This window comes from Pleurodeles waltl, chromosome 2_2 (genome assembly GCF_031143425.1).
Source record: "Pleurodeles waltl isolate 20211129_DDA chromosome 2_2, aPleWal1.hap1.20221129, whole genome shotgun sequence".
In the NCBI taxonomy this organism is placed as follows: domain Eukaryota; kingdom Metazoa; phylum Chordata; class Amphibia; order Caudata; family Salamandridae; genus Pleurodeles; species Pleurodeles waltl.
The window spans coordinates 719,736,136-719,760,701 of record NC_090439.1 but is presented as its reverse complement, the minus strand read 5'-3'; the positions used below and the strand labels follow the sequence as shown (position 1 = coordinate 719,760,701).

The 24,566-nt window shown below is 43.1% G+C and overlaps 1 protein-coding gene across 5 annotated transcripts in view; it reads left to right on the top strand.

Annotated features, from left to right (window-relative positions):
• The window catches only part of CPA6 (carboxypeptidase A6), an 825,999-nt gene that overhangs the window by 632,026 nt on the left and 169,407 nt on the right, over window positions 1-24,566 (top strand). For 4 of the 5 annotated variants that reach the window (XM_069220296.1, XM_069220298.1, XM_069220297.1 and 1 more), the window contains exon 5: window positions 5,989-6,090. The exons of the other annotated variant lie outside the window; for it this stretch is intronic. In XM_069220296.1, coding sequence (XP_069076397.1) covers window positions 5,989-6,090 — 102 coding nt within the window. The remainder of the gene's footprint in view (window positions 1-5,988; window positions 6,091-24,566) is intronic. 5 annotated transcript variants of the gene reach the window in all.

The window sequence follows — 24,566 nt, the reverse complement described above, 5'->3', positions numbered from 1 at the left end:
TGACGTCTACACTCACACCTGCATGCACCCCAACATCAGCCAGTGCTTCCATCACCACCTCACCCTCCAGTACAGTCCACACTCGTGCAGTCACCACCCCCACTGCCATGTACACGTCCCCTGTGTCCTCTCCCACTGTGTCTGTCACCCCCTCTTCCAAGACACACAAACGCAGGCAGCCACCCACCCAACAGCCATCCACCTCACGACAGCCTACAGCACCAGCACCTTCACCCAATGACAGCACACCTGACTCTCCTACAACCACCTCCTCTACCTCCACTTCCATCTCCACTTCTCCTACCCTTTACCTTGGCCCTAAAAAACTTTTCCTGGCTAACCTTAACCTCTTTCCCCCCGATGAGCTCCCCCATCCATCTTCAAAGAGTCCCAAGAGCACCGCAGCCACCACCAGCCCAGCTTCGGGTGTCACTGTTGTGCCTGGGTTCTGGAGCCCACCCTTTGCCAGCAGTGACACATCGATCAGCAGCAAGGACACGTCCAGCCCCCCCCCGGCAAGAGGACCCGCAAAAACAAGGACCGCCGTGCGAGGACCGACAGGGCTGCCCCCAAGGAGCAATGTGCGGCCACTTCACCACCCACACCATCTAGGGGAGGCAAGGGCCCGAGAGCCCCATCAAAGGAGCGGAAGGGCAGCAGGAGCGCGGAGAAGGTGGACCCCACATGCCACATCCCAGCTGGGAAGGAGGACACTAAGGAGGCCAGGAGTCCGTCCCCGAAGGGTCCAGAAACGTCACGGTCCGAGGGCGACTGAGCAGGGAGTCGAGGCCAGGTCTGGCTCCCTTGACCTGCTGGATGAACACCGCTGAACGGGGCCCGCGGTGCAGAAGAGCACCGCTGAACAGGGCCCCGCCGTGGAGAAGAGCACCGCTGAACAGGGCCCGCCGTGGAGAAGAGCACCGCTGAACAGGGCCCGCGGTGCAGAAGAGCACCGCTGAACAGGGCCCCGCCGTGGAGATAGGCACCGCTGAACAGGGCCCGCGGTGCAGAAGAGCACCGCTGAACAGGGCCCGCGGTGCAGAAGAGCAACGCTGAACAGGGCCCCGCCGTGGAGATAGGCACCGCTGAACAGGGCCCGCGGTGCAGAAGAGCACCGCTGAACAGGGCCCCGCCGTCTCAAGCACCGCTCCGCTGGGCACCGCCGTCTCAAGCACCGCTCCGCTGGGCCCTTCTTCTCAAGCACCGCTCCGCTGGGCCCTTCTTCTCAAGCACCGCTCCGCTGGGCCCTTCTTCTCAAGCACCGCTCCGCTGGGCCCTTCCTCTCAAGCACCGCTCCGCTGGGCCCCGCCGTCTCAAGCACCGCTCCGCTGGGCCCCGCCGTCTCAAGCACCGCTCCGCTGGGCCCTTCTTCTCAAGCACCGCTCCGCTGGGCCCTTCTTCTCAAGCACCGCTCCGCTGGGCCCTTCCTCTCAAGCACCGCTCCGCTGGGCCCCGCCGTCTCAAGCACCGCTCCGCTGGGCCCCGCCGTCTCAAGCACCGCTCCGCTGGGCCCTTCTTCTCAAGCACCGCTCCGCTGGGCCCTTCTTCTCAAGCACCGCTCCGCTGGGCCCTTCCTCTCAAGCACCGCTCCGCTGGGCCCCGCCGTCTCAAGCACCGCTCCGCTGGGCCCCGCCGCCTCAAGCACCGCTCCGCTGGGCCCTTCTTCTCAAGCACCGCTCCGCTGGGCCATTCTTCTCAAGCACCGCTCCGCTGGGCCCTTCTTCTCAAGCACCGCTCCGCTGGGCCCTTCTTCTCAAGCACCGCTCCGCTGGGCCCTTCTTCTCAAGCACCGCTCCGCTGGGCCCTTCTTCTCAAGCACCGCTCCGCTGGGCCCTTCCTCTCAAGCACCGCTCCGCTGGGCACCGCCGTCTCAAGCACCGCTCCGCTGGGCACCGCCGTCTCAAGCACCGCTGAACAGGGCACCGCCGTCTCAAGCACCGTTTATGGTTCACTGTGCCCACCATGCCTCCTCCTTGACCAGTGGAGACTGTCATCCACCTGATGGACTGTGGCTTTGCACTCCCCAGGATGGTCCAGTGGGCAGCCCACCCACTGTAGAGACATTGAGAGACTGTGGCTTTGCACTCCCCAGGATGGTCCAGTGGGCAGCCCACCCACTGCAGAGACTTGAGAGACTGTGGCTTTGCACTCCCCAGGATGGTCCAGTGGGCAGCCCACCCACTGTAGAGACATTGAGAGACTGTGGCTTTGCACTCCCCAGGATGGTCCAGTGGGCAATCCACCCACTGCAGAGACTTGAGAGACTGTGGCTTTGCACTCCCCAGGATGGCCCAGTGGGCAGCCCACCCACTGTAGAGACATTGAGAGACTGTGGCTTTGCACTCCCCAGGATGGTCCAGTGGGCAATCCACCCACTGTAGAGACATTGAGAGACTGTGGCTTTGCACTCCCCAGGATGGTCCCGTGGGCATGGTGGCTCCTCGTGGATCTGGCGTCGTGGACTCATGTGGCTGTGGTGCCCCCCCCTCCCCTTCCCCCTGAGGTGCATGTAGTTTATACATCTGATGCCCCTGCAGTGTTCTCTCCAAAGGACTCAGGTCTCCTGTGTGGGCTTTGCCCTTGTTTCTCAAGACTTTGGCCCACGGACATGCTGAAATCGTAGGATGTGCAGGACTTGGTACTTCAGTTATACACTGATGTGTGTGTCATTAGTTTTGTTGTGGATATCTTTCATGGTTGTACGCTAATTTTCTGGAGCTTTTTGGTACATAAATATTTATTCAAAATATGATTATGTCCTAGCATTTTTCAGGGGTGTTTGGGTGGTGTCACTGTGACTTGGTGCGCTGCATTGGTGAGTACATAGTTGGGGGGGGGTCGCATATGTGTGTGCCCGTAACCTTTCGTCCTCCCCCTCCCGTGTGTCGTAGGTGCAGTACTCACCGTTGTCGTCTGCGCCGGACTTCGTACTCGTGGTAGATGAGAAGGTAGACGAGAGCAGGTAGGATGTTTAATTCGGGTTCCATGCTGTCCTCCTTCCTCCTGGAGTGCGTAGTGGTGAGCGTTTTCCCGTCCGTAGTCTGTTTCCTCCGTGTTTTTATCGGCGGTGCTCCCGCCCCGGAAAAGGTGGCGTATTGGTGAGTTGGAATAGTGTGGGCGGTACATTGTCTGCCGCCTGTCTGTTGGCGGTGACCGCCGCGCTGTTTGTTTGTACCGCCGTGGCGGTCGGAGTGTTAAGGTGGCTGTCTGTGTTGGCGGTTCCCGCCAGGGTCAGAATCCCATATTTTTTACCGCCAGCCTGTTGGCGGGTTGGCCGCCGCTTTAACACCGACCGCCAGGGTTAGAATCACCCCCTAAATGTGTGAAACGTTTCTGGGGTACCAAATATTTGGAAGTTAGCAGCTGTATTGTAGGTGCATCACTTTGCACCCTAAGCGAGATAGTAACTAAATTAATTGCAGCTGAATCTTAGTAATCAAGATGATAGTGTTCATATGAAACCTTGACTACAGTCACAAAGGTGAAAGCTTCTAAACATAGCTAGCCCTTCACAAGTCCAAAGGAGACAGGTGTATATTTGGATGTTATGTCTAAAGGCTAGACAAATGATGTTATACTTGTTTAAAATTGATGGAGTAAGTTACACCTGGATAAAAAAACTATTCATCCTTCAGATGCTGGCAGCTCAGTGGAAGGAATGTGTTGCATGAGGTCGACCTGAAAAGTCTACTGGGACTGTGGCCAACTGGAAAGAATCAGCCGCATTACATGGTTCCACCAAATCAATGGATGCTTAGTCCCTGCTTAGTTAGTGTAGCAGTATGACAGTTCACATACCATGGGTAGTGATTGTTTGCACTTGTTTAGTAGCTTATTAGTATTATGTAGATTTTCGTGAACTCAGTTGGCTGCCTTATGTATCCAAACACCACCTTCTTCAGATTCAAGGTGGAGATTTTGAGACAGTCATACATGTCTTTCAATAGCCCTCTGTGCTTTGCCAGATACAGAAACATATCAAAATAGGACTTTAGCTGAAACTCAGTAGCCCATTCAAGATCAGGTATATATGCAGGCATTCCAAACAGAATATTGTTTTTATTCTGAAGAACATGCCTTGGCAAATTGTTATTTGGTTGTTGCATCTGGTGTAGAATAGGAAATACGGATCCTCAACTACTTGAACACCTGAAATGTCAGGGAGGCCTTCTTTAACTGAGCCAAGGCCTTTCCTGGGGACACCTTGCCCCCGTCCTAGTGAAATACGTGAATTGTTTCTATTATTACTAAAAGCAGAAAGTCCCTTATGCTATTCCAAGCATTGCCACTTTTGCTAATGTAACACCCATAAAAATCTAGACTATGAATCAATACATATCTATACTGGGTCACCAGAGAAAGTGGACCAGTATGATATAAATGAACTACCTTGAAGGGGTTTGATGTCTTAGTGAGTGGTATCAGCTTAGGCCTAAAATCCAGCATAGTTAACCAGCTGTCCGACTTGGCCCCTAGTATGCTTTGCCAATAATGGGCACTTTTGTCATTGCTATATAAGGGTCAATGTGGCAATTGGTCCTGAGAGAACTGAAGGCAATCCCTCATGGGCTGTTTCAATGAGAGGTGCATGTTCCCTTTCATTTGTAAGGTTCCTTTCACCTCACTGGGGAATAGATACTAAGGGATTTTCATCCGGTCCCAAGATGTATGTATATTGTTCTAGTTTTTTATTAACTTTAAAATGTTAAAGTATTGCAGCCCCTTGCTCGTGACTGGATGGCTTCCTTGTCCATCTCAGTCCCTTGCTTCTTATTCAATGGCTTTCCTCCCTATTTTTATGTTTGCCACACCCCTGGAGCATAGCATATTTGCATCGATTCTTATTGGAAGACTTGTATCCCTCCACTACAGACTTGAGGGGACTACAATTTCAGTTGTGGTTCTGCACCCCATGTGAGGGCATTGCTTTCTTCTCTGTGCCTCTTTCCTCTCTGCTCACAAAATATCAGCACATGCCAGCTCATCTATTTCTCCCCTGTCCCTTTCCAACCCCAGCTTCATTATTTGTTTTATATCTTCTCATTGCTTTATGTTGGTTCTGCTTGTGCCAGGCAGCTGCACCATGCCACCATGCCACATGCGTCCTCATCTATTGCTCCTCACTGCTCTCATTCCTGCCCCCACTTTTTTTTATTATTCCTTCCTTTTTGATTTTTGTTAGGGTCCCACAGTTGCAAACTGGTGTTCTGCCACTCGTATTTCGCACCTACTCCTTGGGCTGTCATCTTCGCCCATCACCGGGCCCCCTGGTCCCTGCTTTTTTTCAATTACTTTTTCTGAAGGTCTATTAGCTGCATAAAGCTACTGGTTCGTTCAGGATTTCCCAATATCTAGGGTGTGCTCATTAAGTTTTTTTAAATGTATCTTTGCAAAATGACCATCAGTAACACTGGAACATTCAATTGAAAATAAAGTAAAAAGACGATTGTCGCGTATAAGTACGCATGAATGGCAGCAATGATTCTATGTTTTTTTTTGGTTTAAGAAAAATCATTCAAATATGGCTTCCTCGGTTGTGCACTCACACACTGTAACTGTCTTCTATTGATGTACCAAAAAGCAAAACAAAAATCATTACAAGATGGCAAGTACGGCGGCCAACTAGGGAGAAAAAACATGAGCAAATCAATAGGTTTCAGGGGACAGTTCTATTGGCTTTACCAATGCTTGTTTTTAGAGCATCTTCATTTGTCTATGATGAGTTTTACTTGGTATAAGAAAGTCTCGTGACAGTTTTGACGCATATATTGCGGATGGGTTCCTCTTTATCAGTTAACTTCTGGATGAATGGATTGGTGTGTAAGTATGACTCATTAAAAACGCTTTCAACACACATAATCTAACAAAATAAATATATACTGTTAATTCTTAGCAACCTTTGTTAAAAAAGACTTTCCTAATGTATTTCGCTCCATTTGTTTGAACACATTGTTTATAATAAATGAGTCTTTGTGTTTGTGCTTTCAGATCCAAGACTGGATGTACCGTATGAATAAAACCCACAGAGACCTCATCTCCATGTTTTCCATCGGGAAGTCCTATGAAGGAAGGCCTTTACTTGTGCTGAAGGTACGTGAGGCCAGGAAGTCGCTCGCATCGTCCCAAGCGCCACTAAACGCCTTTGACTGTTCTTTAAAGCCTTCAGGTTTTCTACACAGTGAGCAGCCATGTTTCATCGTGTTCTAGAACTCCGGGTCTGCGTATTTCTAGATACTGCAATCAGTGGCTGAGACACATTTTAGTGCCAGGGGAAAGTGAAAGACTCCTAACTGGGACGCTGTCATTGCAGTGTGTACTTTGAAAATATGATAGAAATATTTGTTTTACTTCGGAGGGCGTGCCATTCCCTCCAATATGTGTGCCTTTTGCAATTTTACTATTAGTGTGTGTGTTTTTTTAAAGTGCTCGGAACCATTTGAAAATCATTTCCATGTTAATGGTGTGACAAGTATACGTAATAGAGGTTAACAGTGTGCAAGGCATTGTCAATAATTCCCTTTTAAAGTTACATATGTTCTTTTAAGCATTTAATATCTCATGCGAACAATAGTTGTTCAACTGCATGACCTTCACTTTTTCAAGGTTATAATGGGAGTTCCTGGAAATAATGTGGCAACTTAACGTTTCTATTGAAATATATTGCACCAGATAAGTATTCTGGAGGGCAATAGCAGGAAATTGACCATTGTTGTTTAGTATAAATAAGAAAGAATCTCTGCATCTCTCCGTAGCTCTGCTGTGGCCTCGCTCCACTCTGCAGTTATTTCCCAGCAGCTCTGGCTCTTGACTCTGTCCTCTGTTTTTTCCTACCCATAGTTCTAGTTCCACTGCTCCTACATTTTTGCTAAAGCTCCGTTCTCTATTTTCTTGCTAATTGCCAGTTTCTCTCCTTCCTCTGTGCTTCCTATTCGGTCTCTGCTTGCTTCGTGGCTTTACCGCCTCCTACCAGTGTACTTCTCCAGTTGTGTCTATAAATTTTATGTCAAGATCGGAGGCTCCTATTATGCTTTTCTTTTCTTGCTTACATTTAATAGCAGCAGTCAAGAACAACAGATAAACTACAAATCCCAGATGGCGAACGTTATAAGCCAATGGGAAGAGAAACATAGTACATGCATGGTAAGCAATCTAAACATCATACATGGTATTATGACATCACTTGATTGCCAACCGCCCTCTTTTCTTGCTGCTCACAGTCAAGTTAAGTAATTCTTTTGCTCTCTCCTCATAATTACCTAATTGAATGCTTTTATTTGCTATTTTTCTGTTTTAACAATGTTATTGTAATAAGCGCTGCACGCTATCCTGTATTTGTTTACCTTATCTCTAGCCGGCATGTTGCCGCACTGCTTGCGAACGCTGCCCCTCTTATGCTCTGACTCCAAATGTGCAACTGTTATGACCATTTTAACCGTTCCTCAGCGGTCGCCATCTTAATCCGCTTCTGAGGAATGAGTGAAGCATTTCTCCAGCGCTGCTTTCCTTCGCGTCTGCTGTGCCCATCTTCGGTGGAAAAAGGGTATTTCTGTATCCGCCTTCCTGAGCCTCGTCTGCTTCTGTCTCGTTAGCGAAGTCTCCCTTGCCACACCCTGACATGCCCCAAAATGCCCATTCTCTCCCTTCTGCTCTCTTATTACCGCCCACAGGTGGAGTTTGTTTTTAACAGTCCTTTCCTTCAAGAATTAACTCCTTCCTTGCAGAGTATCTTTCCACATTTTGTTTATTTGGTTTTCTCCTGTTATGGAGCTAGATAGCTCTCCTCTGATGCAGGATGGCCTGTATGAGGATAATAACATTAAAGAGGAGTTGAATAACTTTATTCAAACCTTGGTAAAACAGGCAGTAGCTGCCTCCATGGACAAATTGTCAAAAAAACTAGAAAACTCTGTTATCAACATGATGTCAAAGATGATCGTGGCCCAGTCTGCGGGGTAAAGCAGAAAGTGCCCTTCAGCCAATACTCATCCCAAAAAACAACAAACATTGGTGCTATTGGTTAGTGAGGTTTCCTCACATAAGTCAGAGGATGTGGATCCTCACAGGCCTCCTTCTTAGGAGGGTAATATTCAAGACAAAGATCAATCGCCTACGAAATGCAAAACAAAGTCCAAACACATCACGTCCCCTATCATAATCTCCTCCATTCCAGACACCGACGACGATTTGGCTGACATGGATTCAGATAATTACCTATCTGACAAGGACAACTGAGATTCTTTATCTCTTCCCCCCAAAAAACAAAACAAAAATCCCCACAAGATGTTTCTAAGCCTAAGACTGTTACAGATTCTGACCGAATCCCTGTGTTTGATCCCAGTCATATTCACCACCCGAACTCCGCGAAGTGGCTTCCTGTGGATCATTTTGGGCAATATGTAGCATCCAGACTACGTTCTCCTCTGGACAAGCAAACTAGGGCCAAGCTAAAGTCCAAATGTCCATGTCCTTCTCTCCCTCACAAGATTACCATTACCCCTTCCATTGATCCAGCTCTCCTGACCCTTTTTACCAAATTCGGCAAAGATCCTCGCAAGGGTATGGCCAAGGCATGACTCTCATGTCAGGACAAACTGTTAGATGTGATTGGCCCACTTACCCGCATTTTTGACTTAGGTGAGGCTGCTAGGCTAGAAGATTGCGCTATTGATCCGGAAGAGCTTTCACTTTGGATTCAACGAGCATTTTGTTTACTAGGCAACACTAACTTGGCTTTATCACACAAGCGCAGAAAAGTACTCTTTCATAAACTAGATCTAAAATTGGTGTATTTGGCGACAGTGGATCCTGGTGTTAAAGCAGATGGTCTTCTTTTCGGTGACTCTTTCATCAAAGAGTTGAGCAAATACGTATTTACCTTTGCTTCATTAGACAAAGCTCAACAGTCCCTAAAGAAAATGTTTTCTCAAGTTTTTTTTGCCAGGGCTGGCAGAGGCAGACACCACTTTGCCAGATGCAACTACAACAACCAAGAATCCAGAGGATCCTTTATCCCCTCTTACCAAGAATATAAGCTTCAATTCTATCCAAAAGAGGCAGAGGTGGATGCTAACCAAACAGGTGAGACTACCTTCTGGCCTTCCTCCCGTTGGGGGTCACCTTAGTTTCTTTCTTCCAAAATGGTTGTCAATCACCACAGATCCTTGGGTGTTAGACACAGTACAAGGTTATCATATCAAGCTTTACTCAAAACCTTTTCAGCCTTCTCTACCTCTTCTTCCATGTTTTTCAACTGAAATTTTCAAACTTATTTCCTTAGAAGCACAGTCTTTTCTCCAAAAACAAGCAATTGCCCTTTGTCAACCGGACTCGTCATGTTTCCCCAGTTCCACCTTCCTAGTTCAGAAGAAAAACAAAAAGATGTGTCCAGTAATCAACCTCAAACACTTCAATCATTTTGTAGTCTATTGACATTTTAAAATGAAAACAATTCTTCATCTCAGAGACACTCTGCTTTGAAATTATTAGATGGTCTGTTTGGATTTGCAAGATGCATACCTCACCGTTCCTATACATTCTGATTACAGGAAATTTTTACAATGTCAGTGGTTAAACCAATTCTTCCACTTTACCTCCTTTCCCTTTGGTCTTTCTTCAGCCCCGTGGTGCTTCACCAAATTAATGAAACCAGTGGTAGCTCTGCTCAGAGTTAAAGGAGTCAGACTTATAATCTATCTAGAATATATCCTTATAATGAACCAGAGTCCCCTTTCCCTTCAATCTCACATTACCCTAACATGCTCATTCTTATCAGACCAAGGATTCATACTCAACAAAGAGAAATCATTTTTGTCTCCAACCCAGCAAATAGAATTCTTGGGTTTCGAGATAAATTCCGTATCGGCCACTCTTCATCTCCCATTGGCAAAAGTTAAATCCATAAAATTAGAAATTCTTCAAATTCTTTGCAGCTCTTTGATTTCTCTAAGATCGCTAGCTCGAATAGTAGATCTTCTCTCCTCCTCTATCCAAGCCATCTTCCCAGGCCCTCTGAACTACCGGGCACTGCAAAGACTAAAGATCCAATATTTAAGAAAAGGTCTTATGTTTTCAGACACGATTTCCCTACATCAGGACTCTCGCGTAGAACTTCATTAGTGGTTAGACCATTTAGATGCCTGGAAAGGCAGAACTAAATTTGCATCAGCCCCAGATCTTGTATTAGAACCAGATGCAAGCCGCACAGGCTTGGGGACCCGCTGTGGTCCAATATTGACTGGAGGTGCATGGTCAATAGAGGAGTCCAGATTGCATGTCAGTTGTTTAGCGATGCTTGCCGGATCCTTTGCAATCAGAAGCCTCACAAAAAACAGGGTGTACTGTACTATTCTTCTCAGAATGGACAACCACTTAGGAGGTACAAAATCCAAACCCTTAGCGGAACTAGCAAAAGGCTTTTGGGAATTTTGCCTTTCAAACAAAATTTCGGTTCATGCAGAATATCTTCCAGGTGATCTCAATACTGTAGCGGATTGGCACTCACGTCATCTTCGAGACTCAATCGACTTGAAACTTCATCCCTCGATTTTCCAATCGATTCAGAACAAGTGGGGTCCTTTGATAATAGATCTTTTCGCTTCTTGACTCAACTCCCAACTTCCTCAATTTTACAGCTGGTGCCCAGATCTATTAGCGTTAGCCTCAGATGCCTTTTTACAGGATTGGTCAACTTCTCTGAATTATGCCTTTCCTCCTTTCCTTCTTTCCTCATGATCAGCAGGTTACTCGCTCAGGTGAGGCAGCAACAAGCTACCCTGGTACTCATAGCTCTGTTCTGGCAATCCCAAGTATGGTTTCCAACCCTTCTGGAATTGTCCATAGACTTTCCCTTTCTTCTTCCTTCATTTCCAGACCTTCTGTTGGACCCTCTGAATCATCCTCACACCTAATTTTAGACAATCTTCTTACTCTTTCTGTTTGGAAAATTTCAGGAATCCTCAACCTTTCCCACTCATTTCATCAGAGGCTTCAGAATATATCAAACAATCCTGGGCCCCAGAACCTACAAAGCTTACAAGTCAGCTTGGTCTTTATGGCACAGCTGGTGCTTGGGAAAATACATTAATCCCCTTTCAGCAGATGTAGTCTTTATTATAAGCTTCCTAGCGGCAGAGGCTAGCAAAGGTAAATCTTATCGCACTATCAACCTTTACAGGTCAGCAATTTCTTCTAATCATCCCTACATCAATGGGAAACCAGTGGGAGAACATCCTCTTGTGTGCCGGCTTTTGAAGGGAGTAAAATTCTCTAATCCTCCTCTTCCTAAATACAGTCAATTGTGGGATGTAAACATTGTTTTAAATCTGTTTTTGTCGTGGCCCGATAATCCCTTTCTCTCTCTAAAAATGTTATCTGCAAAATTAACAATGTTGTTACACCTCATTTCTATTATAAGACTGTCCAATGTTAGAGCCTTAGATATTTCTTCTCGTCAATTTACTCCAACAGGTGTTTTGTTCACAGTGGTTTGACGTACCAAAACTAACCTCACATCGTTTTTTTACCCTTATTTTCCTGATCGTCCTGTTAACGTGTCCCTTTATGACTAATTTACTCACTCTGGGACTCGTTTTAGGCCAATGAATCTTTTGACCCTGATTAAAGACACCTTAGGACGAGATAACTAATCAACATGTCAATCAATATGTCAATAACGTCATCAATATTTACCATAACAAGACAATTCAGATTAGTCAAAGACATTAATAAAACTCAGAAACCACCATGACCTTGCAGTCATGAATAACCACACCAGTTTAGTATGATTTTGTGAAGTTTATTCCCTATTGATTACAATTCTACTAGCAAGTTTATTAATCTCAAATCCAAGAAACATGTTAGCATAGTCACAATATGGCAACTCTGATAAAATTTCATCAAAGCAAGAATCACAAACATTAGAATATAACACGCCGTCAGCATAGGTTACCCTTAGCAGAGAACATTAGCGCATTATTCAACAAAGCATAGATTTGGTCATTTGTCTATTTGCGTCAGTTTAGTGAATCCCTCTACTAACCTCGAATTAGCATTGGCATGTTGGGCTTCCTGCAAAACAATGTAGTAACACCAATTTGAAAAACATCTAACTATGGTCTCGGTCAAAAGAAGCAGTTGGTACCTAGAAAGGAAAAGCAAACAGACAATCACAACATCATTGTCATATAGTTACCCTCCGTATTTGGGTCAGCACTCAGATTCGGTCTTCGTCCTCAGTACATCAGTTGGTTCACCATCAGGAATTCAGCAATCGGGTAAAAGGGGCACTTCCCTCATAAGGAGGTAAAGTGTAAACGGGCAATATAAGGCAAGAATGGTTTTAAGAACCGAACAGAAAAGTCTCTATGCAGAGTGACAAAGTGTCTGGGTCATAGCAAATCGCATCAGCATCTCCCTAACTCTCTCCTAGTCTCTTATTCTCTCCTGTTCTCCTATACTTCCTGGTGTCAAGGGTTTTTATCCCATTTTCGTTGTACATTCCCCTAAAATTTGGTTGGATGAGGGGTTGCACCCCACTATCTCCCTCCAATAGAGTTCTGATTACTTCATCATATTTGTCACCCCATAACAGTTCTCACGTATTTTATTGGTCCTTATGATTGACGTCTTTAGCGGGTGGAATGTCTGGTATGATTTCATACTCTCGTGGTCCTTTGCACATCTTCAGTCAGTGGCTCCATTGTCTGTACCGGTTCAGGTGACCTTGTACCTGCTATTAATCTACACTGTTGCATTCAGCTAAAATGTTTCTACAAGCAAGTCGAATTTCATGAGAACGGATCTACTACAGGTACATTCAGCTTCTAGTTTGAAGAAAAAAACCAAGAGTTCATGTCCTTCAGCAAGTCAGCACACTGCACGTTAGAAAAACACATTTAATATGAAAGCCAGGCAGCTAGGCCTCAACTCATGCTAACTAATGCCTAATGATTTATTAGCAAAACATTAATATATAACCTTAAATATTAGTGCAAAAACATTTCTTAGCATAACATTTTATCATTATTAGTCAGTTTCATTAGTCCCCGTATATATTGGCGGCCACTCCCCGTGGGCACATTTAAAACGCACGTTTTAGCAAAACATATTAATACATTTTCTATGCGGCATTATTACACATTAGTTCATAAACATTTCATGTTAATATTGATTATATAAGCTACGCTCTCTCAGTCCCAAACTGTGTGTTGCACAATGTTTAAAGATTTATGAACAGAAAACGGCTGATCTAAGAACATCCTCCGTGTCTCAACTTCTTATGTCCTTTAGAAAACCCTACAAACCAGTGTCTTCCCCTACTTTGGCTTGCTGGTTAAAATGGATCATGTCCCTGGCTGGTATTGATACTTCCATATTTGGGACCCATGCTTCCAGAGGAGCTATGGCTTCCAAAGCATTCTGGGCTGGTTCCCGTTTTGAGGACATTCTTAGCTGATTGGTCTAATAAAATGTGTTTAGAGAATTTTATTGTAAACCTGTTGACAATGCTTCTACAACTGTGATTAATTCGCTTTAAACAAGCATAATAGGAGCCTCCGGTCTTGACATAAAATGTAGATTTTCCTAGTTATTTATGAAGGAAAGTCTTAATTTTATTAAAGACACGGAGGCGAGTATTATCCCACCACAATGATTAACCTCTTGTTTTTTTCCACCGGACAGCAATTTCGACTACTTCTCAACCTGCCTCATAACCCTGCTGGCAATTTCGTCAATTCCAAATGCGATGCTTCTCCTTCTTTAAGTTTCCTTGGGAGTCCTGTTGGTTCTGTTTTTCCAGACAACTTACCATTTCCTGGATTTATGAACTTTTGTCACAAACTTTTTTCCCTCATAATGGCTCTACTTATTTTACTATCTATTTTGCCATTATTTTGTTCTTATTAGCTTCTAAAGCAAGAAAAGAGGGCTGTTCGCAAGTGATGTCATAATACCATGCATGATGTTTTGATTGGTTACCATTCATATACTATGTTTCCCTTCCCATTGGCTTATAACGTTCGCCATCTGGGATTTGTAGTTTATCTGTTGTTCTTGACTGCTGCTATTAAATTTAAGCAAGCAAAGAGAAGCATGATACTTGCCTCTGTGTCTTTAATAAAATTAAGACTTTCCTTCATAAATAACTAGGAAAATCTACATTAGCCAGACTTCTGATGTCCCAGCTATTTCAGCAGCCTGTTTTCCACCTCCTGTCGGGTCTATATTCAGAAATATTGTGTTCAATATAATTAACAAAATGTTGTCTTATAGCATATAGATTTTCAATTATTAACTATAATAATAGGGAAATATTTTTGTTAACAATATTTAGGACACAATTTCTCTCACACAATGTTTTGTTTACGATATTCAAGTAAAGTACTATGTAGCTGCCTGCAAGTGTGTAACAGTTATTCACTGCCCTGCGGCCTGTTTTTACCCTGGGCAAGACACAGACCCTAGACAGCTGGTTCCTCCTGCACCTGGCAGAAGGCTCTTTCTATCCCTCAGTCACGGCTGCCATCCCACATCTGTCTGGACTCTAATAGGGAATTCTCTTCCTTATATGGCTTTATTCTGCCGAAGGCCTAAAGGCCTAAACAAACAGATTAATGGAATACAATTCTGGATCTGTCCTTGCCAATAGCACTGATCTTTCCTCTGGCTGGTGCCTTTTGTAAGGACTGTCTTTCTAAGCACTATCACTGTTTTAGAGGCATGGCCTGTGGGAATATCTTGGGATTTTCTTCCATGTCGTCCTCACCTGCACTGCCAAAAAGTTTCGCTTCCATGGCCAGTACTCGTAAAAGACTGGCATTATCAGCCATGTCAGCCTTTCAATGGCAGCTGGACAGATCACCTCCTTTGCCTTTATGTCTCCTGCTTTTCATACAGCCACTCCTCTCCTAGCCGAATGCTGCTCACCAAAGTCGCATATATCTACACCCTCCCCTGAAGCTGCCCTGGCATGTCTTGTGCAGACAAGGTACCCTCTCCTCAATCCCCCATGACCAACCTCTCCCTCTAGACCTCTAAAATAACAATATGAAAAGATGAACAAGGTTGTTCATTGTCAGAACTTGTTTATTTTCATTGGTCTTTTTAATGCATCACGGCTCTGAACGTACAACATCAGTTCACAACAGGCCTCCTCTAAATTCGACAGAGGAGATTTTTAAAATGTTTAATACCTTTCTTTATTAATCCCAGATGTTTAACTATGATTGCCCATGATGGTAAAAGGACCTGTAATAATTTATCCTTATTCTTGACAAAAGTAGTAAGATTTTCCATGCATTTAACAATCCTGCTGATTTGGTTCACCCCAAGGTGGAGCACGGAGAATGTCTGAATCCTACTGATGTTGCTTTATTATCCAGCTTCAAGCCCTTCTCTCTTAACTCTTTAAAAGAACTCTCCCTCTGTATAATCTGGAACCCCATGAGAACCCTGTCCAGCAAGGATCTTGTAGATGGCTTTCAGTAGCCTTGTGCTGCCTTCAGTTCTTCGTTATTGGAAACACACTGTTATCAGATGCATCCTAACAAAATGTCATCTGACTCAGTATCTGTTTTGCCTGTGCTTATGAAAATGTTATGAATTTTGGTCTTCTTTTCCATAACCATAATCTGTCTTGGTTCCTGTCCAACCAGTTTAATCCCCATTCACAGCACCGAGTCAGCTCTGATGGCCATAGTGGAGGAGTTACAATGGGGACAGAATCAGGGTGATGTGTAGCCTTTATATTCTTAAATTTTGTCTACAGCATCTCCCATCAAGATTTGCTTTCAGGAGTGCAGAAGATTGCTATTAGGGCAGGCTTTCCATTGGCTGCTCTTTTAGCTTCATGGTTAATCACAAAGAGTTAGGATTGACTCTTTTTTGTTGGATGTCTTCCTGGGTAATCATGGAGTCCCCCAGGGCTCATCATTAAATGCAATTTTTTTTAAAGTCTATGTAATCCCCCTGGCCCACCGTATTCATGCTTAGGGGAACAGCTTCATGATATATGCTTTTGATACTCTTCTGATCATTTGTGTAGATGCAGATCACAGCTGTGCAACCTTCAAAGAAAATCTACCAGCAACTGCTTATTGGTTGTTTAATAACGTGCTGCAACTTAACAAGTCTGAGGTACATGTCTTTGGTCATAAGACATATGGGTATGATAGCTAGCGGTCTGTCGATTTTGGGCCAACACCAGCACCAAGAAGTATAAAGGAAAAAATCTAGGTTTTTCCCTTGATGACAGGCGTTCAGTGTCTCATCAGAATAATAAGACTGTGTCTATTTGATTTTACCACCTTAGAATGCTGAAAGAATCTTCCCATTTTCACCTCAGGAGGTCGAAAGCTGGTTTCTCGGGCCTTAATATTATCTAGAATTGATTACTTGTAACAGTCTCTGTGTGAGAGCCAGAAAGGCATTCATTGCAAGCAGTAATCACTCCAAAACATGGCGATTGGCCTTACTTGTGGCCTCAGATAAAGACGCCTACTGGCTTCCGTAGAAATGAGAACGGAGTTTAAATCCCTTTCTCTGGCTCATCATGCATTTGTATAAATGGTGTCCTCTCTATCTGCAGAGGAAATTCCAGAAATATTGTCCAAGCCGTTCTCTGCACTTCACTCTGAACCATAACTTGAAACTCTTGTGTTTTTTGTAAATTGCGTTGTGGGGTTGAACTTTTGTATACCTAGCAGCTAAACACTGGAATGCCCTCACTCGTTCACTGAAATCTAATACTCTTTGTTTGCCTTTTAGGAAATCTTTAAAATCTATCCACTTAAACTGATCATGTCTGGGACCGATGTTCTTTCATCTGTAGTTGGATCTGGCGCCAGGACGCCCTTTCGGCCACCAGTTTGCATTTTACAAATTATGTTGTGTTCTGTTGTGTTGCGCTGCGTTCTATTCCATTCTATTCCACTCGATTCTATTCTATTACATTTTTTAGATGCGGCTACTGTTTCAGAGCAGATGAACTGACCTCTTGTTGTCTCAGATCTGTTCTTACACCATCCTAAATAATCGGCCAAGGGTGCACCAAGAGCGTAAGAGTTCCAGGAGGAGGAACTGCTCCCTTGGCCCAATTCCTTCCTAGAATGGGGCTATGGTTGGTTTATGGCAGCCCATCCGGCTCTGAAAGCAGCCCCCAAGCCTATATGAAGGATTAGTTGGTCTGACTGTACTGACTCTACTTTCATGGGTGATGGTATTTCATATAAATGTTATGCATTACCAAGGGTATAAATCGAACCAACAAAAGTCTCACATAGTAGCGCAACCTGGTTTTATGTGGAATACTAAAACTTACAGAAAACTGGCACAAGCAATAGGTTTAAGGAAAATCGCATGATCTTCTCACGCCAAATCTATGTTTTTTTTGTCTGTGAAATAAACATTACACAATTTACTGGTAAATAATTATTTGTAAGTAGAGATGTGTACTAGAGAGTGTTCCTCAAGTACAAATCTCATGCACGTTACTGCTTGCTTGCCTTTGTGATGCAATCCTGATTCGTATTTAAAATCCCACAGACAGCATTGTTAGCACCGGGATGGATGCTCAAAACATCTGTGTGTGAGGCACACTAAATGTAACACAGATTAGCACAGCCCAGCAGTCTTCTGCACAAATCTTGAGCATATATAAATCTTCCAATAGGTCTTGGCGTATATCTTTTTGTGAGGCTGTTGTGCAGTTGGCTATGTATGAGCAAGAGATATTGGCTATCTCTAGTGTGAGGATTATGAGAGTTGAAGTGTTCAAGCCATGGCTATTGTAACTGAAATCCAATATTAAAAATACTAATAAAGGATAAAACTTTATCACACTTTCTAATTTGCCGTTATGTTAGGAAAGCTTGCTGGGCCAGTAGTCGACCAAGCAGAAGACTGGTGTTTTGTGCTTCAGCAATGAGCCTAGGACAAGTGAAGTTATGGGCCATTATAGTAAGCTGGGGTGACAAGTTTAAAGAGGAAGGCAAAGGTTGCCCTTGAGGATGAATCATCCAGAATAATGCATCAGCAGTGTGAAGAGTTGGCACTGGTTGGCGCTGTGTGACGCAGAATAGAGTCTGAAGTAGACAATGACTTGCACTGTGAGAAGGATTCAATGATAGGCTGCATTAAGGGCTGGCTGGCACTTGTAGGTAGTGTGAGAAGTTCACATTGGCACCAATGTGTGAAGCCTACCATGTTGTGCAGTGTGGGGAGGTAACAGTGGCAAACATTTCTACAAGTGAACACTACAGACATTAGAAGGACCTAACATTTGTGGGAAATGTGAGAGCTTTGCACAGGTGGACAGTCTGAGATGTCCCCATTGACAAGTAGTGTGAGGTTCTATCACAGGTAGGTATTGCAGGGTCCTGGCACTGGTTGGAACTGTTAGCGCGCCTGGTCCTTAATAAATAAACTTACAAGGAGACGCACATAGGTCGATGATTCGCTTTTGATTCGCTTGGAGTATCCTATCTATGATGTGAACAATGTTCTCATTAATCAATACACAGAATTCAATAATCATTAATCTAGTCATTAATCAATAATTAATTATCATCACACCATGACCTTTCAGTCATGAATAACCACAACTCAGTAGATGTTTAATAATTTTATTTCCCTATTTGTTACAATATCAAGACATGATTTTATTTCAAACTTTATTTAATTCTAAACAATTCTCTTATTAATTCATTAATAAACGCCAAAAGCACAACCTAGTCAAACTTGCTTCAGAATATATTCTAGAGCATTAACATAAATCATCAGAAGAATCAAAGGCAAATGTGTCAACATAAGTAGCAGAGTTCAGCAAATCAGTCTGCTAATCATTTGTCTCTGAAATTCTGTCAGAGTCACAGAGGAGGATACCTCACCTAACCCAAATTAGCATCAGCATTTGGGAAGTCATGTGAAAACAGATGAGAACGTAAATTTGGGGAAAACATCTAGCTAAGAGAAAAACTATTGACAGCGCAGTTGGTACCTAGAAAGAAAAGGCACAAAGGTAATTCAGTCACATTTTCATAACTACCTATCCTCGGTATAGATCAGCAACAAAGTCAGTCTTCGTCTTCAGGTCATCAGACGATCAGCATCGCATCAGGCTCTCAAGAGCATGAGCCCAATGACAGAATCTCGAATCTTCTGCGATCTCGCAGTCTCTCCCTTAACATCTTCACCTAACACCTATCCCCATCTGAAGTTTTCTCCCCTTGTCACGTTATTATATCAAAGTCGCACAGTCTATCCCCCAAATCCTAATTGGTCAATTAATCACACAATTTTACTCTAACCAATAATTTTTGTTACTCAAATCTATTAATTCTAATATTACACAGTTCTCAGTTTGTTGATTGGATCACTGTACGATGTTCTCATCATCCGGCTCGTCAGGTATCTTCTTCTCCAGTCAGTGTCTTCATTGTTCGAGTCCTGGGAAAGTACATTCAGAGCGCTTTACACACTATTTGCTAAATTTCTGTTCCATCATCTCCTGTCCGTTGGTTCACGCAAAGGTTTCAGCTAAGCAAAATTTTATTAAATAATGAGCAGTTCACGGTTAGTTCAGCTCGTCAGCATTTTGATTGACATTAGAAATACAGCTTCTGCACAAGACCTGGCAAAACTAGGCCAAGACTTTAGTCACATTAAGCCTACAATATACTGCAAAACTTAGGATAAATCTCTCAATATGACATATTACTACATTAGTCTAATACATTTTCAATATTTCACATATGTTAGTTGCTCCTTTAATATAATTCGTGAATCTTGGTGATCGCTCTCCGAGGTCACAATTTGAAACGTGCACATTATTTTTCTACGTTAATCATTTTACTTCATAATTCATTACGAACATTCAATAATAATTTCTACCTAAAATATTTGTGTTAACAGTCCCTCCTCTGATGACTAAATATTTCATTGCACTACTTTTACCATCCATAGTCTTATAACTCAGATTCATCTGCATTTTGTCTTCTTCTCAAATCTTCCCTATAGATTCTTTTCCTGTTTCGCTCTTCCCTCCTCTGATTATTTTTAGACCTTCTCAATTTAATCTTTTGATGAAATTTACATAAACCCCATAATCCTAATATGCAAGCAATCACAATTAATATTTCCTGTATAATTTTTAATATTACTAAGCCAATTTCCTACTGAAACAAATCCTTTATCGACCTTCTCCCAAACACCTGATTCCTTCAATTCTTTCAAGTCCTTACTTGATTAGTAAGTAAGGGCCAGATGTAGCAAAATGCTAATTTGCGACTTGCAAATTGCGAGTCCCTGCGACTCGCAATTTGAAACTCGCAAAATGGTATGCAGTACGGTGTCTCAGACACCGTCTGCGAGTCGCTATGGGGTCGCAATGATCCACCTCATTATTATTAATGAGGTGGGTCGCTAATTGCGGCCCAATAGCGAGTCTAGGCACTCGCAAACATGGAGGCCTGCTGTCGTCAGCAGACCTCCATGTTCGTGACTGCTTTATCAATAAAGCAGTTTTTTTTTTTTTAAGTGTAGCCCGTTTTCCTTAAAGGAAAACGAGCTGCACTTAAAAAAAAAACGAAACCTTTAGTTTCGGTATTTTTTCAGGGCAGGTAGTATGCCCTGAAAAAATTGTTTTGGGTCCATTCGCAAAGGGGAAGGGGTCCCATGGGAACCCCTTCCAATTTGCGAGTAGGTTACCATCCACTAGAAGTGGATGGTAACTGCGATACCATTTGCGACCGCATGTGCGGTCGCAAATGGTATTGCATACCACTCTGAATCGCAAATAGGAAGGGAACACCCCTTCCCATTTGCGATTCTGAAATGCATATTGCGAGTCGGTCCCGACTCGCAATATGCATTTCTGAATAGGAAACTGGAATTTGCGAGTCGCAAACGGCAATTTTTGCTGTTTGCGACTCACAATCAGTTTCCTGCATCTGGCCCTAAGTCTCTTATCCCCTTACTGTTATTAGGAATAGAAGAACAACAATGCCTAGAGTTAATCATTTTACATACTCCACCGTCCTTCGCTAGAAGGATATCTAAAGCAAGACGATTTTGAAGAGTCATAGGTCTATCTGCAGCCAACTCAGTATCTATCAGGAGTTTTGCTCCGGTAAAATTTGTCAACATGTTATCCACTATAGTAGACAACGTTCGTATCTTGATTGAGTTCAGGGTGACTCCCAGTGAAGGAATCACTGCACCAAATATATCTCCCAATACTACAGAAGAGGATTCCCAACTCTGTCGCTTATGATGTAATTCAGTCAATTTCAGAAACTTTTTCAAGTCATCTATCTGATAAATCTTTGGGAATACTATCCTCAAATACCATGTCCCATACCATCCTCTTGACAGATGATAATAAGCATTATGTCCACAAATATAATACATTCATGGAATTGCAGGGTCCTGACCATTCAATATAAAAGTCAATTTACTCTGAAACAAAAACACATGCCTACATTCACTCGTTCCCACAAATAAAGTGTCAGTGCGTGATTTTGGCCTATATATACAAAGCTTCCCTACATGTAATGCATTTAAAGCTAATTTCCCCTGCGTCTTAATTACAGTATAAGCATAATAATTATTGTAAGTCCTTTTCTCTAAGCCTTTTTCTAATTTCTCTTTTAATGCCTTTCTCCTGTCATCAGTATGACCTAAGAAGCTCTTCTCTAAAGGTGTAAGCAAGCATGTAAGATTATTTTTATGTGCATATGCGGTTCCAAATGTTAGTGTAGGCTCAAAGAATCCTCTAACCAATACTATATCATGATCTTTAGCTACTCTACTCAAATACCTTATAATAGGAACAAACAAAAACACTACATCATGGTTAGAATAAAAATACTGGATACTCCTGATTATAAAATCTTGTTAGTAGCAGACTACAACTTATTCCGTAGGTTATTGGAAGACTATGGTACATAACTCCTTCCTCAACTGACAAAGGAATTTGCGTACAGACAAGACAATCCCTTGCATCCATTGTCTCAACATACTCACTCAACAAGCGATAGAAGACGTTAGAAGAAAGTTCTCCTTGAGCATTAGTATAATCATGCAGATATTTCTCATCTAACTTAAACTTCTCCAAAGCCGTTAGTGTAGTAGTCTCAGAAGCCGAAATATAATTGGCTCCTTTCCTATCAAGAACAAACATTCCCACAATCAGCACTATAAACAAAATTCCACACATAATTGACAATCCAATACTGATATATTTAGAGCGCCTATCATCCCTAACTTGATTATTTAACTCAGCCATGATCTATAAAGAATCAGAAAGCAGAAGTAACTTTTGAAAAGTGTAGCAAAAATCAAAAATAGGAAAAAAAATATTTCTTTCAACAGTTCAGTTTTACATCCAGGAACCCATTTTCCTTTGTCAAAATCGAATAACAGCTTGTCATATCTGGTTTTCAATGTCAAATCAGGTTATCAATGTCTCTTCCAGTTTATTTTCAACAGTCTCTTTTCTCAAAATATCTTCAAATTGGTTCAACAGATCAGCTCCTTAATCATCTTCAGGTTACATCAAAATACTGACTCAGAACATTTCTATCAAAACAAAATGACATAAACTCGTATTGCCATTCATTAGCAGTTGTATACGCCCATTCAGGATCTGTGTATCTTTGACTTGCTATTCTCTTCCTCTTCAACCTTCGATTGCCACTTAATTCACCTTTACTTAATTCTTCCTTTCCTGCAGTATCTACCTTGTCATCTATTGTTTCATTTATGACCACTTCCTTTCTTTTCTCGACTTGCGATGCAGGCCAAATATCTCCTTTTCTCGATCCTTCTGTCAATATTCTTTTCAAGATTGGACTCTTCTTCTCTTTCTCTGTGGTGTTTTCTCTTGATGGACCTGCAATAGGCTCAGGAGGAGTCGGATCGCTTTGACTTTGATCTGTCTCAACCCCCTCCCCTTTTTGGTCTGCACTTGCTCTGTTTGTTTTTCAGCACCGTCTGCTTCTGGGAGAACCCCTGCTGAGCTAAACTCTCCTGCTGTATCAGTCTCGAGATTGATTCTCCCGCACCCTCCTGTAATTCTTCACTTTCGTATCTTACAGGGGTGATTGAACTATCTTCCACAAGCTCTTGATCAGTTTCAGGCTCTCTTTGTTCTTTTTCTGATTCAGGTGTGGCAACCTGTTTCACCATTGTGGGTGCTCTCAACAACGCTTCTTCATGATCCAGGGGACATCCCACTTTCTTCGTGTGACTTGTGTAAAACCAGTTCTGGAGTCCTGCACACTTCACAGCTGTCCTAGTTGTTAGAATCACCTGGTAATGCCCTCTCCAACGTGGCTCCAAACACGTCTTGCGAACATGTTTTCGGACAACAACCATGTCGCCGGCTCACAGGTTGTGCCCTGGATTGTGAATTGGTGGCAGGGTAGTGGCCTCCACCTGCTGAGAAAAAGAGCGAAACACAACAGCCAGACCCTTGCAGTAGTCCAGCACCATATCATCTGTAATGTTTACAAGTGCATTGGCTGGAACTGCTGGCAGTCTCATTGCTCTGCCCATAAGAATCTCGTGGGGCGACAGTCCTGTCTTCTTTTCAGGTGTATTTCTCATTGACATCAATACCAAAGGCAATGCATCTGGCCATTTCAGATTTGTAGCTGCACACATCTTAGCAATTCTTGATTTCAAGGTACCATTTGTCTGCTCCACTAGTCCTGATGCTTCAGGACGGTAGCTACAATGCAACTTCTGCTCAATGTTTAGTGTTGCACACAAAAATGTGATCACCTCATTACTGAAGTGGGTTCCCCTATCTGATTCTGATTAGAGATTGGAAACCCGAAACGTGGTATCAACTCTAAGTAACAACTTCTTACTGTGAGGCTATCATTTCTTCTTGTGGGGTATGCTTCAATCCAGTGACTAAAAATGCACACAATTACCAACACATATTTCAAACCTCCACACGCAGGCATTTCAATGAAATCCAATTGCATTCTGCTGAATGGACCTCCTGCTCTTCCAATGTGGCTCAAATTCACCACTGTCCCTTTCGCTGCATTTAGTTCTTGACAAATAATGCAGCAATGGCATACTGCTTCTGCTGCCTGTCTAAACTTGGGATTAAACCAATAATTTTTTAACAAACTAACCATGGCATCCCTCCCAATATTGGCCTGACCATGATAGTATATCGCCATTTGTGACAGCAAACTATTTGGAAAAACCATTTGACCCTCTTCTGATACCCATAGCTCATCCTGTCTCTAAATACACTTCATCCTTAACCAAGATGTATTTTCTTCCTAGTCAACATTGCTTTGCAAGGTTTTCAATTCTTCCATTGTGTCAATCACCCTTAATGCAAAAACTGTACATGTAGTGTCTTCTTCAGACATCAGCTACCACTTGTCTTTGAACTATATACAGTTCAATGCACAAAACCATGCGAATTGATCTGCATATCCATTTCCCAGTGACACATAGTCCTGTGATTTGAGATGTGCACTGTATTTCACCACGGCAATTTCTTATGGCAACTGTATTGCATACAGCAATTCCTTTATCCTGTC